The sequence below is a fragment of the Euprymna scolopes genome, chromosome 28, assembly GCF_053919585.1.
Source record: "Euprymna scolopes isolate OS-2025 chromosome 28, ASM5391958v1, whole genome shotgun sequence".
In the NCBI taxonomy this organism is placed as follows: domain Eukaryota; kingdom Metazoa; phylum Mollusca; class Cephalopoda; order Sepiida; family Sepiolidae; genus Euprymna; species Euprymna scolopes.
In genome coordinates this window covers 47,238,486-47,259,476 of record NC_136509.1, presented here as the reverse complement: position 1 = coordinate 47,259,476, position 20,991 = coordinate 47,238,486, and the positions used below count along the sequence as shown (strand labels likewise).

General features: G+C 34.3%; 1 protein-coding gene across 1 annotated transcript in view; it reads left to right on the top strand.

Moving 5' to 3' along the window:
• The first annotated feature begins 808 nt into the window (after positions 1 to 808).
• Positions 809 to 20,991, top strand: part of LOC145249591 (kelch-like protein 12) — a 56,243-nt gene continuing 36,060 nt past the window's right edge. Inside the window, exons 1-3 of the mRNA XM_080111295.1 lie at positions 809 to 914; positions 9,260 to 9,541; positions 15,312 to 15,465. Coding sequence (XP_079967421.1) covers positions 9,317 to 9,541; positions 15,312 to 15,465 — 379 coding nt within the window. The 5' untranslated portion in view covers positions 809 to 914; positions 9,260 to 9,316. The remainder of the gene's footprint in view (positions 915 to 9,259; positions 9,542 to 15,311; positions 15,466 to 20,991) is intronic.

Below are 20,991 nucleotides of genomic sequence, written 5' to 3'. Positions count from 1 at the left end.
ATCACCTAAATGTTTGGTGAAAAAGGAATTGAGATCTCTACAAGAAGAGACACCTTTAGATTGTGCCGAAGATATCCCAATTAGAGGATGGCATCATTTGAACATTTTCATCATGTTTATTTCACCTAAACGTTTGAACTTTTCTTAATTCAATTAGGAACTCGATTTATGCCTAATTAAAGGCACCAGAACTCTTGCTGAAAACACCATGAATTATCATGGACCTTTTTGAAGGAAAACCACGCTACCACTCCAACGAAAAGGAGTTAACTATTAGCTCCCAATTTGGGAGGCAAAACTGACCCACCGTTTTGCAAGGACTGTACCCGGACCAATAACCTTTCTTTGATGTTATAACTGAATAAAATTTGAGTTTAAAGGTATGGTTTTGTAATTGTGGAATTATTTTGCCTCAGCCAGGGAGTATTGAGTTTGTGAGATTAATTTCTCATATTTTCATAAAGATTAAATCGTTGCAATAGTTGGCTAGGAGCAGAATGAAGTATTTGTTCTGATACTGCACTTCATATTTTCTGTCCTCGGTCGGTGAAACAGAAAATCCTTCCAGACTGAGATAATGTTTATATTTATCCTAATCTAGAATGCCCTTTTGGAGGGGGGGGATTTTTTCACATTAAAAAAGAAAACCGAATTTGTGTTTAACTCTGCCCTCGTGGGGAGGAAAATAAATAGGACTATACACGGACACGCAAACATCCAAATCCCTTGTATATGCTGTTATGTAGTTTACTGCAACAAACAGGTGCGTGTTTTTTTTTTCTTTTTGAAGAATCTAAAACGAGGCTTGAAATGCTCAAATGTAGGTCAAACAAAGAGCAGCAATGGCGCAAAGAATTCAACGCGATTTGTTAGAGTCTTTCATTTTATGGACGTTTTCTTCCCAAAACCAACAGGTCAGTATCGAGAATGGTTGTTGTTGCAAACTCCACATACTTTCGTCTTTTGATAGCACCTATTCTAAATTGATGTGCATTTGTATCAGGACCTGCAGAGCTTTTTCTTACTCCGTTTTTTTGGGTCTGGAAATAAATAAATAAATAAATAATAAAAGAAAAAAAGGTAAACAAAAACAAACCGAGCGGACATAAGAACATTTTTATTATTGGAAAAAAAAAAAAAAAAAAAAATGTTTTTCTTTTTTTTTTTTTTTTTCAATTCTTCGGAATATTATTTAATAATTATAAAAAATATTACTTAGAAAAAATATAGACTTGTGTTGTGTACATTGTTTTATGGTAGGTTCTATTTTCAATGTAAATTTGACGTAAAAATGATACCGCTACTTGAAATTCTGAAAAGGTGTTGTAAACGGAATTTGTTTTTGTTTGGTTAAACACCGGCTGAAAAGGGTGCTTATTTAGAATTCAACCTATTTAAAATAAATAAATGAATAAAATAAATTGCAGAAAAATCTTTATAATATGCGTACTCGTTGTGAAATCATATTCCGAAAAACAAGTAAATTTATTAAGTAGTTTTTTTTATATATAAACTAATTCTTTTTTTTTTTTTTTACGATTTTTAGCGATTTTAATAGGAAATTGTAGCCATTACAAGGCTGATTTTGATGTCGATAATTCGAACTGAGTTGTCTCCCCCTTATTTATTAAACACGGCGGGGCGGATCTGAACGAGAATCCCCCTCCCCCTATATTAGTGTCCAATTAATAAGAATTCACTGAACAAATTGCATAACACCGAAAGTCGTTCTTAACATGGAGAGGTTGGGAGCGTTTATTCCGAAAGCCGTTCTTAACATGGCGAGGTTGAGGGTGTTTATTCCGAAAGCCGTTCTTGGAGGTGGGGGAAATTCTCGTTGAGGTCCGCCGAGGGGGTATTTATTTCGAAAGTCGTTCTTAACATGGGAAGGTTGGGGGTGTTTATAATACGCTGAGGAGGCACGTCATAAAAATTTACCAATGTTATTTTCTTAGTTAAAAAAACAAAACTATTTGATCAATTTACGTGATTTTCGGAATATGATATCTTAATTTCGTGATGAGTGCGTATATAATTTTTATTTATTTTTTTTTAAGGAGATTTTTCCGTATTTTTGTTTTGAAAATGAGTTTAATTCTAAATAGGCAGACACAAAAAAATGCGAGTTCGTCAAAAGAGAATGCAACAACTGTAAACTTGCATAGACAAGTAAACAAAACACGCTGCTACAAAATAAACAGTGGTGGTTGTCGAACTCGACAAATCAAATTATCAATCCTTATCTTAAAAATTCCGATTTTCCCCATTTAAATATTGTATACTTGTGCATTTTAACATCCCAGTAAATTTAGAAAGCCATCCTTAACAGTGAGAGAGAAGAAGAAGGGGTGTCTGTGTTAATTCTTCCCTTGCACGGGCGGAACTCTTCTATAATGAAAACAATTCCCCGGGAATGTTAAAATGGACAGGTTCCCCGGTTTTTTTTTTGGTTTTTTTTTTAAAATAAAATGAAAATAGTAATTAATTGTTATTATTACGAAATTTAAAAAAAAAATCTATTTTTTTAGACTGCAGAGTGCAGCGAAGAAAAAGACCTTTCCCTTTCTCTTCAGTCTTTTCATTAAAAACAATAACCATTTTAATTTGTAGCTGTAATGCAATAGTTTTAACTCTATCTTCATTTTTCCAGTGTCATTCATTAATTTTTGTTGTTTCCAACTGATGAAAAACCACTTGTTGTTTACAACCATTTTTTTTTTTTTTTTTTTTTGCATGTGATTCCGATTAGGAAGGTTGCTCTGTCGGTAATGACGTCGTTGCAGTTTCCACACACATTTTTTGGATATAAAATTGTATGCGCTTCTACACTATTGAGACAAAATTTCGGAAATCGTAATACTGAATTTCACATGAAAACAATAGTATTTACGTATTTCTCATATTTTAAAGATGATTTTATCCAAAAATTACGAAAAGTATTTATTAAAGAAAATAAAAAATAGAATTTGATGAAAACGATCATAAAACACAGGAGAGTTTAAAAGGGAGGTAATTTTTCCGTTTCGATTTAAACAAGATAACCGCAATTTTTAACCTGCTACCACGATTAAAGTTCTTTTGTTTGATAATTCAGTAATATTCAGGTAATTTCAGACTGCATAATTTCGAAGTTACCATTGTAATTTATTAGAATTAATAAACAAAATAAAAAAAATAAATAGTAGAAACCATTGTTTTTTTTTTATCTGCAAACTCCATTTATCCGACTACAAAATTTCGTTCCAATAGTGTAGAAGCAGCAAATTGTACCTTTTGCCTCTTTGTGCGTGTTTGAGCGATTATACGTCAGCATTTTGAAAATTCCTGGAAATCATAAAAAAAGATTTAATAAAGAGTAAAAATTCACTTTACTTTACTATATTTTAACATAAAATGACCATAAATTTCTTGATTAAAAAGCATGTGCTGTTTCTTATTTTATTTTTTTAAGACACACACACATTAAAATTTATAAATTCATTGGCGCGGGCATTACAGCATTCACCCATACCAAACCTCTTGGGCCAAAAAGCAGGACGCTTGAGAAATGGCCAACGTAGTTGAAAGCACGTTTCTTCGTCCAAAATATGAATTTTTGACCAATCAGGGCTTGATTTAAAAAAACTTATTATATAGTGTGTGTGTGTGTGTGGTGGTGGGGTGTTGGTTGTCAATGGGAAAATATCAGTAATCGTTAGTAGTGGAAATTTAGTAAATTGGATTACTTAATGGGATGGCTCCTCAAAAACTTGTTTATGTTGGACTTGAAGACGACCATATTGTAGTCAGTTGGAAAGCAGGAAAACGAAACAGAGTTCCAGAGGCGTGCAGTTCTAAGCTTTGTTCATAGAATTTACATTTAGGTTTAGGCACAGGTAAAGAATGAGGGAAATTATTGATAATGGTTTCAGCTAGACAAGGGGGGGGACCAAAGATTGGAGCTCAGATGAGCACTTGCCATGAAAATAACGATAAAACAGAGACGGGCTTGCAAAGTCTCTTCTGTGGGAAACGTGGTTGCAGGGAAGAGAAAAGGGCATCCCCTCTAAGCTACGAAATCTATTTTGAATTCTTTCTAGGCAGAATAAGCTGCTTCTAGCATCTCCAGTCCAGATGTGACAACAGTACTTCATCCTTGGACAAACTTGGCTCTTATACAGCTACAGAATTACATCAGCAGTGAGACATTTACTAGAGCGGTAGAATGCTCCCACCATTTTCCCAGCATCTTTGGCAACAGATTTTAATGTATGTGTTTCATTTCAGATCAGGAGTAAAGGTCAGACCCAGAAGCTCATCAAAACATGGAGAATCCCCAAGACGAGAGCCATTCATTTCAATTGATACCAGACTGGGATCAAAGCATTGATAATGTAAAGATAGAAGCTTGGTTTTAGATGCATTAAAATTAACCAGTCGTCTCTTTCTTCATTGCACTACATGCTCATGATCAGAGGAGATATAATCAGAGAGAACTTGTGTGATATGCTATCCTGGTTGCAGGACACCAAATGTGATAGGATCCCTTGCCAAGGAATCCCTGGTCACGTAAGAATCGTTTCCCAGTCGTCAGCGACTAAATGTAACTTCTTTGTGTGGGAAAACCCCATTGATCGATTTGGTTGATATGCCGTCATTTGAGCGTTCTGTTGCTCTAGAAGGAAAACAATTTTATGCACACAAAAGAAAAACAACTCTGTGCTACTGATTAAATTCCAGAAAATGATATACAAATATATAATTATGTACAATTGTTTTACAGTTCAATGTTCGGTTATCAGACTCCACTGAGTCTTATAAGTAGATTTCACTTCTCTCTTCGATATAGCAGTGAGGTTGACGTGGGAAGAGGGGAGAGCGTGTTATGTCTCAACTCTCAACAACTGACTCCAACTCGAAACTCAAAACTCTCGCTTCTGACCGTGCACTCCATTAATATACTCAGAGGAGGGGGTGGGACTAGGGTTGTTCCCTGGACTAATCGTACCCAACTACGTCACCCCAAAGGAGGTTCTCCCTTCCATGAGTGCACCTTTGGATCTGCAAACATTCTCATGGCCCCGTGAGGTCATCATTGTGACCCTCTGAGTCGGCGCACTGCACTTGAATTATAAACATCCTCAGTCTAGAACCCTGAGTCATTCCGGTTTCAGAATACAAATTTCAAAAAATGACATAACAATGAAAATCAGAAACCTAATCAGGGTTTTTCACTGTCGCCCGGGCACACTGGTGATAATTAAAGAATAAAAAAATCATAACTGCCCGGCTTTTTCTAGTACTTTGGGAGTCTTGGCCTCCACCCAGTGGGGAAATAACTGTTCCCTGGGACGGTCACATCACACTTGGTCATTTACGACCTTTGAAATGTTGTCATAGATGGTAGTATCATCAGGATAAATGTCTACAAATGATCTTAAGATGAGATTTGGGAGATCATTGATGTAAATCAGGAAAAGAGTTGGGTCTAGAATAGACCCCTGAGGGACTCCAGCATTAATACTGCAGGCCTTTGATTTCTGCTCATCGATCACTACTCTTACGAATCTATCAGAGAGAAATGATTTAATAATTGAAAAGACATTTCCAGCTATACTGTAGCTGGAGATGTGGAGTAGACGTTTATGCCATACTCTATCGAAAGCCTTTGATATGTCAAGAGCAATTGCCCTGAAAAGGAAGTCTCCATTGAGAAATTTGTTAAGCCCATGAGATATAACTGTTAGCACATATGCTGTAGATCTAGTAGAAGAGAAACCATATTGCATGTCACTAAGAAGCTTATTTTTGCTGAGATGGTTGTCTACTTCTCTATTTAACGCAGATTCCAGCAACTTACTCATGATGTACTGGGGTCCTGGATATGACCTTAAACTATATCCAGTGGTGAGGCCCCAGCTTGCGGGCTTTGGGGAGTGTGGAGCCACCCTTTAATTGCCATTGCTTCCAGGTCCACTCTGACCCGGAGTGGTAGTACCTGTTAGGGTCCCAACTATGGGTTAAATAGAAACCGAAAACAACAAATATATTCTATTAAAAAATTTTTCTTCCAAATCTTTGGATTCGGCATTAAATAACCTGAAAAGGGTTGATATGCCGTAAAACAAAAACAACCAAAACAACCAACAATGACGCACAGGAGACTAATTGGTCTGTATTTTTTTTTTTTTTAAAGTCCTAACTTTATCTACTCTAATAGAGAAAATAATTCCCGGCATTTTTTTTTTTTTTTTTTATCGCTAGTTTACTTTGTAGCATGGCTGACCAGTGTTTTGCCTGTTTCAATAGTCGCGAAGGAGGGTGGGGTGACGAATAAGACAGGAAAGTAGAGACAAATTAATACATATACGTAAAAAAAAAAAAAAAAAAAAAAAAAAGAGATGACCGATCACCTAAATTTTTAAATATGAGACATACTGATAAGGTTTTCCAGGGTGTTGGGAAGCAATTCTCCTTAAAACAATGCTTAAACAGTTTTGTAAGTATGGGAGCTAGTTCTGGTTGAAGCTTTTTTAGCTCTATAATTGGAATGCCATCAGGACCAGTTGCTTAATCGTTACTCACAAAATTTGATTTTCTTATCTAATTTATAAACGGCTGTATGTCTGTCTGTCTGTCTTCATATTTTCAAACTCTATCTCCTTGAAAACTAAAAGTTACAGAGCGGTGCCTTAAATGATTGGATTTTTTATGAACCATTCTTTTATGGGTCTTTAGCCAGTTAAAATATTTTTTAAGGAGTCAAAATAGGTTAAAATTGAAAAAATCGTTATACATTTTGTACATTCATCTGAGTTTATTTTTAATTCTTAATCAGTTTATATGTGTGTCACGTTGGTACAGATTCTAGCTGATGGTACCCAAATACTTTTTTTTTTTTTTTAATTATTTTTTAAATCATGACTATATAATAATATATACAAAATCAGGACAAATTAAAATATCATATTTAACCGTATTTTATGCTTGGGCAAAGACCCCCCCCCCCCGCTAGTTTAAAAATAAAACTACGTAATCAATTTATATGATTTTTGGAATATGATATTTTCGCTTTGTCATGGGTACATATATCATACAGTTTTTTCATTAATTTTGTTTTTTGGAACTAAATAAATTACTAATCCTTAACTCTATAATACAAAGTAAAGACCAATGTATATTAATCAATATCTCTCTCTCTCTCTCTCTCTCTCTCTCTCTCACACACACACACTATATATATATATATATATATATATATATATATATATATATATATATATATATATATATATAAAGGGAATAAACTCTGTAAATTAGAAATAACAACAATTTATTATTCAACAAGGAATACAAAAATTAAAAAATTTTCGTTTTTCTATGGAGTTTCAAAGAATGACTTATCCTAGACGAAATTAGTAAAACGATAAATTTTGCTGACAAAATAAAAAAAAGGAAGATTCACGAGAATGTCAACAAATACTTGTACTGACCGTACTTGCAAAGTTGCACTCGTCGTAGGCGGGTTGAATCAACTTCCTCTGAAGAAGGAAGTTCTATGGGAATATCAAGTTCACAAGCTGTCTCCAGTCACTTGTATCACCCTCATCAGATGATGATATTAACTTTTTGCAGTTCTTGCAGGGAATTGTCTGTGTTATCTTATATACAGATTTTTATATCCCTATATGCCCCCCCCCCCCATCTAGTACTGGCTAGGCTCAACGTTGCTGTACTTCAATGATCTAATGAAAACCAGTGTATCAACATGATTATATTGTATATCAAACCATCCTATTAAGTAATCAATTTCTACGCATTCTGTTCATCGTTCAAATCCTTTCATAGTATTGTTCATCATTCAACTAACAATCTGATTGACTCCTATCCTCAAATGGAGCTTGGCTTTAAGTGGTGACTCATAAGTGTTAAAAAAACAAAAAACCTTGGCTGAACTTGAACCTGACATGTCAAGCGCACAATTTTAGTCACTACACAGGGCTCTACATTGCGAGTGAAACAGTCACATTTGCGAGTGATTTATTTAAAGTGGCAACTAGAAATAATGAAACATTTATCTTTTGGCGATTGTATTTCTTTCACCGACAATCTTCCGAAGCTCACTACTGAGTGAAAAATATCTTTTCAACTTTTTTTTTTTTTAAGCGAACAAAGTTAAATTATTTAAACAATAAAAGTTTAATAGAATAAAATACCTTTTTTTCTTTTAACGAAGGCTGTTTAAAAAAATATCTGAAGAAATTAGAATGTTTATACCTTCAAGTATCAACGTAAAATTTGTTGCATATTTAGAATTACACATATTAAAAAAAAAAACAGAAAAATCTTTATGGTGTACATACTCATCACAGAACTAAGATGTCATATTCTAAAAAATCATCTGGGTTTGGCTAGTAACTTATGGAACATGTATATCAAATCCATTGCCAAGGTCGCTGGAAAAATGGTGGGATCCTTCTACTGCTCCAGTAAACATCTCACACCTGATGCAATTCTCTACCTATATAAAAGCCAGGTACGGCCAACGATGAAGTACTATTGCCACATCTGGGCAGAAGCTGCTAGAATCAGCTTATCCTGCCTTGGCAGAGTTCAGAATAGACTTTGTAGCTTAATGGTGGATGCCCTTTTCTCTTTCCTACAGCCTCTTTTTCATAGGAGAGACGTTGCGAGCCTGGCTCTGCTTTATCGTTATTTTCATGCAAGTGCTCATCTGAACTTCAATCTATGGTCCCCCCCCCCTTGCCAAACTTTCACGAAAAACACTCATCTAGCTGAAACCACTATCAATAATTTCCCACACTCTTTATCTGTGCCTATACTTGAATGTAGATTCCACAAGCAAAGCTTCTTTCTTAGAACTGCACGCATGTGGAACTCTCTTCCGATTGTCTTTTTTTCAGCTTACTACAATCTGGTTGTCTTCAAGTCCAATGTAAACAAGTTCTTGATGAAACGTCCCCCTAAATAATCCAATTTAGAAAATGCCCACTACTTATGTTTATTACGCTATAATCACGTTGACTAATGTATACCCATTAACCCTTATCCTTGAGTGACCTCCGGACCCCCCCCCCCCCGAAAATATTTTGTTGTCAAAGGTCAACTAAAGATAAATTTGTCCGTAGAGCCCTGCTACACATCCATGAAACTAGTAAAGAAGAATACCTTATCTTTGGTTTTATGAAAAATTAATTTTGCTTATTCATTAAAAATTGTACTTGAAAATGTTTTATTAATCCTACATTTTTCTTTTCAGTGCTGATTTTTCCGTAACTTTAATTGTGAAACTGCTGATTGAGGGTCATTGCTGTTGATGAGGCCAATAATCATGTCACCGTCGTCGTACGTTGAGAGTGAAACAAGCAGTGAGGTGTTCACCAACTGCCATGCCAAATCCATCCTTACTACAATGAACATGTTGCGTAAAACGCATACATTGTGTGACGTCACCTTGCGTGCTGATAGCGTGGATTTTCCTGCCCACAGAATTGTGCTTGCTGCCTGCAGCGATTACTTCTGTGCCATGTTTACGAATGAGGTAACATTTGTCTCGCTTTCTGGTTGGCTCACTGTCTCTTTTTCTTTTTGTCTTTCTCTCTTTTTCTCTTTGTCTCTCTCTTTCTTGTCTTTCTTGCTTACCTTATTGTCTCTCTTTCTCTTGTCTTGTCTCTCTTTCTTGCTTTTTTATCTCTCTCTCCCTCTCTCTCTCCCAACCTTCATTTTATTTAACAAATATTTGATACGTGGACATTTTGGTGATCATCTCGCCAGTAGATATCTTAAATGGGATACACACTCAATGCGCTTTACCCTTCCTCCCCTCATTTTATCTGTGATTTTATCTAAAAAATAATGTCTACCAAATAGTGTTGGGGCAATTAATCTGAATCAGGAATCAGAAAAATTGGAACTTTTGTGGGTATTGGAATCAGTATCAGAATCGTGAAAATTTGTGCCTATTTTCCGATGCCAAAAACGATTCTTTTAATTGTCTTTTTTTATTTTATTTTGTTTAAAACAAAATTTTCCACTGTTAGCAATAATGATAAAAAATAAATATTTATTGATTTTAAATGACTAGTAAGACTAGATCATCCCCCATTTTTACGCTTAAGAAAATATCTTCACATTTAGCATGTGTTTTAATGGTAATAAGGAAAAATAACAACTTTATAGTTAAATATTTAGAAATTTATAAAGAATCAGAATCTGTAATTTAGTACTAAATCAATTTGGCCACACATTGATCGATCAGCTTGTGAGGCACATTGATTCCATCTGTCCCCTGAAGAACTAACTCGTCCTCTTTTGAAATCAAGGTTGGTCAACAGAGAGAACTCTGGAAGCAATGATAAAAAGGCCCTGTTTCTCTCTCTCTCTCCTGTCCCTGTCCATTGGATGCTGCAGTATCAACTTTCTTCGTCTGAAGATAACTGCTGGCAAACCTTCAACTCTTCATTATCCGCATTTAAACATTGTTCAGTTGTCTTTCACTTTAATAAATCCTTTTGTCGGATTAAAAGTGTTTTTTCTTTTCATTTCATATGACGATTTTCATTTACTGCATATAGAAGTACGTCAAATATATATTGTAGCAGAGCAATATTTGGGCTGCAGGATTTCAGTCCCGTTGGCGAGAATCAACAAGAGGTCCTACCTACAAAAAGAGAGAGACATAACTCACTACAGACTCGTTTGTCGCAAAGACTCGCAAACATACTCTTAGTTCTACAACCTGCAAGCACACAGTTGACACGACACATTCAACTCAATAACTCGCAAAGAGACACAATGAACAAGTATAACCTGGTTACAATTTCACAGCCCAAATCAGGGCATTTCCAAGAGAGGAGTGTTGGAGTTATTGTCAATTTTGTACATTGTATGCAGGTTGCTTCTCATTGAATGGCAATAATAAGATTGTTGGGTATACATAATTAAAACTTGGTGGATAAGGATCTTTTGTAGATTATTGCCTAATAACTCATGAGAAATTATTTCACACATTCAACAACACTTAGAGGAATCTTTCTTGGATATAGGCTACTTCTTAGATGCTGAACTGGTTCTTCACAATGACTGAGCCATTGACCTTTTGCTTAACATTATGATAAAGCATCCATTTCTCATTTCCACTAATAATGCTATTAATACAAAAAATGAAATGATCACCATAGTAAGCATGTTGTTTGCAGAGAGAGAGATCACATGAGATATATTTCTCAACCTGTATTACTTGAATGTTTATTTTTATCTTCATTGTTATTTTTACAATATTTTGGTAGATGTAACCTCCAATCTTCTTAAGGTGCATCTTTGTTGAATTTGAGACCCTATACAGAATTTTGAACAAAACTCTTTATTTAAATCACAGGGGTACATTGTTCTCGTTCAGTCAGACTTGATTGGGTAGAAGTGCTCATTTGTGACAATAACTAAATTAAACTTACAAAATTCTACAGAAAAGAAACGCTTACACATAAAATCATAAATAGATAAAGAAATATCTTTTAAAAATAACTTTAGTTCTGTAGTGTAGTTCTTGGCCTTCGTTCGGCCATTTTGGGTAATTATAGCATTAGTGTGTATAGCCAAGAACCATACCAACATTTAATGTGAATTCATTCAGTATATTAATGTTTTCTCTCTCCTTTTGTTTTAAACTTGGAAAAAATGCCAGAAAAGTATGGCATGTTGCAGACTGCTTTTGGACCATCTTGTATGAATTGAGTATCAGTTTTTGGTTGGCATAAGAGGTTCATGGAAGGCAGGAAATCTGTGAAGGATTATGAGAGGTGTGGGAGAAGTAAGGAAGTCAGTACATCGGAGTTGATTGATCAAATAAAGAATTTGATGGATAATGACCGTCATGCGTCTATAGAGAGTAAGTGAGTTAGTCACAAGGTTTAGAAATATGTTGGTCAATATGTTTATAGTGTGACGTCAGTGTGGGAGCTGTAGACACAATTTGCAAGGAACAACTTCATTCTCGTTACAGACTATTTGACTAAGATGAGCATCAAGGCAGTTCCTCACCCTCCCTATAGTCCAGACCTTGCTCCCTGTGACTTTTGGTTATTTCTTAAGCTCAAGAAAACCCTTAAAGGCTGTCGTTATTATACAATTGAGGAGATGAACGAGGCTGTGATGAAGATCATTGATACGCTCACACAAGAGGACTTCCATGAGGCCTTCCAAAATTGGTTGGTTACTTTTAATGCATCTAAAACCAAGCTTCTATCTTTACATCAGCAACTTCTGATCCCCATCAATTGAAATAAATGGCTCTTGTCTTGAGGAGGCTCCATGTTTTGACAAGCTTCCGGGCTTGACCTTTACTTCTGATCTAAAATGGAACACGTACATCAAATCTGTTGCCAAGGCTGCTGGTAAAAATGGTGGGATCCTTCTATCGATCCAGTAGATATCTACCTGCTGATGCAATTCTCTACCTATATAAGAGCCAGGTACGTTCAAGGATGGAGTATTGCTGTCACATTTGGGCAGGAGCTGCTAGGAAGACCTTATCCTGCCTTAACAGAGTTCAGAATAGACTAGCAGGGCAGGATAAGTTCTTCCTAGCAGCTCCTGCCCAGATGTGACAGCAATACTCCAGCCTAGCAGTCATAAAAACATATTTTCGTTTATGGAGAAATGTTCCTGTTAGGCAATTTGGCCACACACTGACCAATCAGCTTGTAAGGCACCTTGTATATACCACTGACCAAAGTATTACCAAAAATTCCACACCTACATTGTAGAGGTTCCCATATGCTGAAAGATTTTCTATGTTAAAATTTTGTTTGTTTGGACCGCTTGCCTTTGGAATTTCCTTCTAACTTTTCCTCATCCTACTGATATACAGAAATTTAAATGTAATATGAACAAACATTTTGTTGCTCAAATCCCCATTCAACTTGTCCCTCTATAAATCTGGCCTGTATCACAGTAGCCTCTTATGCTTCAGTGGGGTTATGCTTTATTTGGGGGTGAGCTAAAGTATTAAAAAACAAAAATTTTAATAATTCAAAAATGGGTGCCTATCTAGTTTACAACCCAATCTCTGGCAACTTCACGTCGTATCTTCCATCAAGTTATATAAGTAGCCGGAAGATCATAAATCAAAGACTGTCAGACGATTAATTCAAAATGCGGTGGCCACCTCCTCCTCCTCCTCATGTTCGAAAAGCCATTCTTAACATGGGAAAAGAAAGGGAAGAGAATTTCATATTGATATAGTGTTTTGAAAGTCATTTTTGGTTTCAAAATATTTTAAAATAAATTTCACGCTTTTGTTGAACCTTCTCACCTTTTGACAGCTGATTGGATAATTGCTTTAGTATCTTCTGGTTGCCTACATAACCTATCGGAAGATGCTGATGCAAAGTTGCAAACAAGCGAGTCATAAACTAGATAAGTACCCAAAGAATTGCATGCTACAAAGAATTGCATGCTAATAAAAATACAAGCACTGTTATGTATAATAAAGTCACCATTCTGTGGTAAAATGTCAAAGTTATTTCTGTGCCACGCAGTGACTTATACACTACTCTGTATTAAAATGTGTTAAGTGGGTAAAACCACAGTTTAGTGACCTAAATAATAATGTGGCGAAAAATTGTATACATCTGATAAATATTGTTTTATCTTCTTGTTAAATATTAATAAATGAGAAACCATTTTAAGTTAAAATCTATTTAGTATTATGCTTATAATCTCAAGAAACAACATGTTTGAAATGTGTACATATACTGAAATAATCTCTAACTTCCATTTGTATGAAGACTCCATCCGTTTTTTTCTCACAATTATTCCAGCATATGCACATTTCAAGTGTATTGTTCTTAAGATTACAAACGTAATAAAATAGATTTAAAAGGTTTTTCATTTATTCATATTAAACAAAAACAAGATAAAACAATATTGCTTCCTCTAATAATGTATTTCTGAACACTCAGAAAAAACACATAATTTTGAATAGACACTGTCAGTGAACAAAACAAGAATTTTTTAACATTTTTGATTTAGAGGTATTCATAGTATCTGCATATATTTCCAAAAAAAAAATGTGTACCATATAAGCAACATCATTTTGTTTGAAAAATTTCCAATTATGATAGAAAGCTTCATTTCTGAGCAAATCTGATGCCATTTTTGGATTTCTTGTGTCAAAAAGTTTGTTACTTGTACAGTTTAATGAAGACATTAAAAAAAAAATGAAAAAAATCGAAACAAGTTATATTGTACATATCCGTTTTGAACTGAAGTTCTCCAAAAAAAAAAATTCACTTAATTTGATTGAGTAGTTTTCTTTTCTTTTTTTTTTTTTACAGCAGAAAAGCACGTTTTTATGACAGCGTGCTCGAGGTAGCCATGTTTGGATTTTAGAACACACCATGGGGAGATAACTCGGTCTAAAGCGCTGACATCCCCCTCCCCATGTTAAATCATAGCTTTTCTTCCTAAAGATTGAAGCATGGCTATCTTTTGATTGGTAAAAAAAAGTTTGCTGTAAAAAAAAATTACTTGATCAAATTAAGTGAAATTTTATTTCAGAGAACTTCATTCCATAACGGATACATACAATATAATTTTTTTTTATCGATATTTTCATTTTTTAATGTCTTGATTAAACTGTACAAGTACCAAAAATTTGCCTGAGTGAATTTTCAGGATCGCATCATGTTCGAAACTGAAACTATTCAAGAAAATGTAATTATTAAAATGTCACCCAGATGATATCTTGCACGATTTACGCAAGACATAAAATGTTCTAAATCGGAAACTTGGTTAGAGTTATTTGCTCAAATTTTCAAGATTTCTTAGTTTTTATGAATCCCATCTGTGATGCAAGTTACAACAAAATCTCAGGATATGAGTTTCAAAATCCTAAATTTCTTGGTGATTTGACATTTGAAGACGACCATATTGTAGTCAGTTGGAAAGCAGGAAAACGAAACAGAGTTCCAGAGGCGTGCAGTTCTAAGCTTTGTTCATAGAATTTACATTTAGGTTTAGGCACAGGTAAAGAATGAGGGAAATTATTGATAGTGGTTTCAGCTAGACAAGGGGGTGGGGACCAAAGATTATAGCTCAGATGAGCACTTGCCATGAAAATAACGATATATTAATTAAATATTTTAATTTTCAAATAGAAAGTTGTACTTGTATTATGCCTCCAAAAACCCTATAAAATATTCCAAAGAAACAGAAACCACTAAATTGAAATGAAAATGACTAGCGTTGGTCTTTCTTATTTATTTTTCTGTTTTAAATATCAGTTTTTCTTCTTTTTGTTTATCTTACAGATGTCGGAAAAACGCGAATCCACGATTCACATTCAAGGCATTTCGGCTGCTGTCATGCAAAGTTTGCTGGATTTCATTTACACAGAAACGGTCAGCGTCAATGTTGGAAATGTGCAGGAGTTGTTGCCTGCAGCATGTCTACTCCAGCTCACGGGTAAGAAAGCGCATGCACATTTGCTATCCAATAATATGAGAAACTAAGGATGTTCAAAATTAATTTTCCCAAACAAAACAGTTTAGCAACACTTTTTATGCCTCCCTTACAAAGAATAAAATCAAAGTATAATGCTACTTAATCTTATGTCTATAATCCTTATTCCAATTTTAATAAAAATAGATTATGTATAAAATTTATAAAATGTATACAATTTATCTTTTAATATTTAGGAGTTTAGAGAAGAAATTGAAATTCAGGGAGTCTTGCTTCGTGTGTGTCTGATGATCAGCGATCAAATTTCATGCAAATCTGAAATATTTTAATTTTCAAATAGAAAGTTGTACTTGTATTATGCCTCCAAAAACCCTATAAAATATTCCAAAGAAACAGAAATTTAGGATGTTTGCATTATTTAGGCTACTGTTTTCATCTTGAGTGTCATTTTCACAACATTTCAGTCGATGTAACCTCGCCCCCTTCCTAAAATGTATATCATGGATTGATGACAAAACCCGCACCCAAGAATACTTGGATGTATCCTATAAGAAAGAATTTAAGGAGGTTAAGTTTCACCACTTTACGTTTTAAAAAATAAAGAAATTGTCTGCAAGTGGCGCAGTGGTTAGAGTACTTGGAAAAAAATCAATTATAAAAGTGATATTCTTTTAAGGATTGAAGGTTCAATTCTCAGTCTGGGTGACTGAAAAATACAATTGCGAATTATTTAGGACGCCTATCCAATCATGGCTGATGGAATTAGAGCATCATACCCTCATGAAGTAAATAAAGGATTCCATTCAGAATTCCAGATTTCTGAGATTGACAGAAGCTTTCCAGAGTTTGACGAGATACACCTGAAGAAGATTAGTGGTTACATTGACAAAAATGTTATGAAAGATCACACTCACAGTGAGAACAGTAGTCTGAAGAATTCAAATAATATGAAAAACCAATCCTCATCTCAAAAAATGGAAAAGAAATTTGGGAATGTCTATTAATTTCTATCATTTCATAAAAATTGAATTTTCGCAACAGGCTTCCACTGCCTTTTTGCTCCCTTTTGAATAAAACTAAATTAAATTAAATATAGTTCACATTGTGGTCACTTATGCCTAGCATCTGTGTTCCAAGATTTTAATTATTGGTTTATTTATTTAGGAGTAAATCCTGTGCATAGGAAAATATAAACGTATCCGCAATTTTTGAGATGTGGGTTGATAATTTTTGATTTGGACTATTGTTCTCATCTTGAATGTTATTTGCATGTTTCATTTGAATGTTATTTGCGCATTTCATTTGAATGTTATTTGCGTGTTTCATTTGAATGTTATTTGCGTGTTTCATTTGAATGTTATTTGCGCATTTCATTTGAATGCTATTTGTGCATTTCATTTGAATGTTATTTGCGCATTTCATTTTAATGTTATTTGCGTGTTTCTTTTGAATGTTATTTGCGTGTTTCATTTGAATGTTATTTGCGCATTTCATTTGAATGTTATTTGCGCGTTTCATTTGAATGTTATTTGCGCATTTCATTTGAATGTTATTTGCGCATTTCATTTGAATGTTATTTGCGCATTTGATTTGAATGTTATTTGCGCATTTCATTTGAATGTTATTTGCGCATTTCATTTGAATGTTATTTGCACGTTTCATTTGAATGTTATATTTGCGTTTCATTTGAATGTTATTTGCGCATTTCATTTGAATGTTATTTGCGCATTTCATTTGAATGTTATTTGCGTTTCATTTGAATGTTATATTTGCATTTGATTTGAATGTTATTTGCGCATTTCATTTGAATGTTATTTGCGCATTTCATTTGAATGTTATTTGCGTTTCATTTGAATGTTATATTTGCATTTCATTTGAATGTTATTTGCGCATTTCATTTGAATGTTATTTGCGCATTTCATTTGAATGTTATATTTGCGTTTCATCTGAATGTTATTTGCGCATTTTATTTGAATGTTATTTGCGTGTTTCATTTGAATGTTATTTGTGCGTTTCATTTGAATTTTATTTGCACGTTTCATTTGAATGTGGCGTAACAGATAAATTACTAAATAAAATTTGATTCTTTTGGAGGTTGAACATTGAATTCTCAATGCGGGTGATACTAAGAATGCAATTATGAATTATTTAAACCAATCCAGTTATAGTTGACGGAATGAGAACATACTACCCTTGTACATTAAATAAAGGATGTTGTTCAAAGAAATTTCATGTTGATTCCTGAGTTCAACAGAAACATTTCTGATTCTGATAAGATACCCTAAAGGAGATTGGAGGTTACATTGTCTGAAACGTTGTGAAAATGACACCCAAGATGATAAGGATAGCAATTTAAACTAGCGAGACCTGTGAAAATTCCACAGGGGACTCGTTCATTTGTAATATATTGATGTTGGTATTCTGTAGATGTTCAGTATAAATGGAAACACTCTGATATTATTGTAGCTTTTTTGTTAAAATTGCAAAAGTATTGATCTAAGCTAGCATGAATGCCCGGCAAAGCCCGGTCGTAAAGTATGCTTGAATATGATGTTTTAATTCTTACAGATTTCGTATATATTATTATAGAGTTAATGTTCTATCGATTTTTATATATTAAAAAGTTGCAATTTCAAAAAAAAAAAAATTATATCCATATGACTTGGGTACATTAGCTTGAATCGAAACTGAAATAAGAACTTATGAAAAAATATATGCATATATATATAACTTGAGTTCCTTCAGCCATAATGGAAACTGAAACCAAAACTTATGAAGAATCCTTGATGAAATTATTTATAAAAAAATAGATGACTTAAGTGCCATCTACATATATAAAAGGCAAAACGGGCATGCACTCCAAGAAAGGCTTTTTTTGGGAGGCGGGGGTATCGTGATGGGGGGTTTCTCGTGTGGGGGGGGTTACTCTGTCTTAGAAGTGTTTATATACCCCCAGATCATAATATGTATGATTTGCGGATGCGCGTCATGTCTAGATTTTTTTATGTCGATTTTTACAAAATTCTTGCTATTTCAGCCCGTCTTGTGTTCGTTCAGCTTTTTTGTATAAAACCAAAACTAATTCGAAGCTAAGGCACTGTTCTCGCCCCCCCCCAGCTCAAAGACCATATGTGGGGGAAATAATTACACACTGTTCCCGGCAATCGCGCCGGGAACATCCAGAAGCAATCAGCTTTGATCAATGCGGTGGAAACTCCTTATATCAGACAATTGCTAGGGAGCTGGTCCCCCCCCCCAACATCTTGGGGAAATAACCAGCCAAAGTTGAGTAAACAAACCCCAAAAAACTGCCCCGCAGTAAAAGTTAACTCCGCTACTTCTATTTGACCTCATTGATGAGGTCAAATAGAAGTAGCGGAGTTAACTTTCATTGCGGGTACCTGTCGATTCTGTTTTTAATACTTAAATAAAGTCAAACGTGTTTCAGTTACTCTTTCTTGCTGGCCGAGTGGGTAACGTGTCACGTTTTTTGCACACTTTATTTTCCACCTTCGCCTTAAGGCTTCGGGTTCGATTCTACCTACTTTAAGCCCCCCCCCCCTACAAACACCCGGGCAACGATTTTTTTAAGAAGTTTTAACATTGTTTTTTTTTTATATAATATTTAAACAGGGTTATTACTTCAATTATTCTTTTGTTTTGATTTAACCCCACACACCTCTAAACACCCAGACAATGCTGAGTACACCCGCTAGTCAGCTATAATCGAAACCAAAACCAAAACTTATGAAGAATTCTTGATAAAATTAGTTATGGCAAGAAATGGAAGTCAATCTTTTCATCTGGAGATTTTAACATAAATTGGGGCTTATCATTGGAATTATATGGAAGGATCTGAGTTTCTGTTTAATCATAACCGAAACCAAAACTTATGAAGAATTCTTGATAAAATTATTTATGGCAAGAAATGGAAGTAAATCTTTTCATCTGGAGATTTTAACATAAATTGGGGCTCATCATTGGAATTATATGGAAGAATCTGAGTTTCTGTTTAATTATATTGTTAGAATGTGCAAAAAGAGCTGCATCTGTGTTGAGAGATATAGAATGATTTCTATTGTGCAGCGTAGAGGTTATAGGCTAAAGTTACAAATTGTTATAAGAGAAAAAAGTTTTTTTTTTCTATCATTATAAATAGAGTTGTTTATATTAATAAATACCAACACACACATTATTATGTGATTCATTGATGTTTAAATGATAAAAAGAGGAACAACATGTTATATAAATCGTTTGTTTAAATTGTTAGATATTTTTAATTTTCTGATAACAAACATTTGTAATCATTGTTATGCCTTATAGCATTATCTCGTTTATAACATTAACATTCTTTATAAGCATTTCTTATTTGATATTCAGGTAAATTAATGTTTTAACTGAGGAACAAAAAAACATGATTGAAAAAAAAATCTCTCTGTTTTTGTTCAATTTTAAATTCAATTCATATTTATATTCTTTATTTTTGATATCTTTCTGTAATTTCAACATAATTGACCAAGACATTGGGAAATTAAAAAAAAAAAAAATGCAAAATTCAAACAATCGTTATCTATGAAAAATAATGTCTTTTAAATGTTGCCCATTTTCAGCTTCGCATATTCCTGCTCTTTCCAAAACATTATTCATGACAGATTGCAGATCTCTGGATTGCAATTTAACTCCCTTATTTTGTTCCTGATGTTTTCCTTCAAATCTTGCAGGGTTTGGGGTTTGTTAACATAGACTCTTTCTTTAAGATATCCCCGCAACAAAAAGTTGGAGCTATTCAAGTCTGGGGAATGTGGTGACCATTTGACATTGTTATAGTGAGAGATAATGTTATTGCCAAAGTATTGCCTGAGAAGCTCCATGGTGTCTCTTGCCATATGTGCCATTGCCTCATCTTGTTAGAACCATAATCCAGGCCTATTTTGAATCCTGGGTGCAGGAAGTCTGTAATCATAGTTTGGTATCTCTCTCCAGTAACAGTGATAACATTTTCGTCTTGATCTTCAAAACAATAAGGTCCAATAATTTTCCAATCAATTACTGCACACCATACAGTGCAATTTATGGGATGCAACTGCTTTTGATGAATTGTCCTTGGATTTTCAGAGCCACAAAATCTATAATTGTTAACAAATCTATTTAAATGAAAATGGGCTTCATCTGACATAATCAACTTTTGAAGAAAATTGGGGTCATTTCAGACAAGTTCTTGCATTTAAACTGCATATTAAACCCTTGTTTGAAAATTTTGAAGCTTCAAGTGTTGAACAAGTTGCACTTTATAAGGAAAGAGTTTTAAACTGTGCAGAATATTGTGTAGTGAGCTTCAACATCGCAATTTGTGTGGAACATTGTCAAATCAATGTTTCAGGATGCTGCTTCACGCTCTCTCGCACTCTTTCCCTAGTTTTATTTGTGATGACGTTTTGAGGTCTGCCAGCTCAAGGAAGCTCAAGTACAGCTCCTTGATCTTCAAATCAGCGCACACTGTTTTGAATTATGTTGTGACTTCAGCTATCT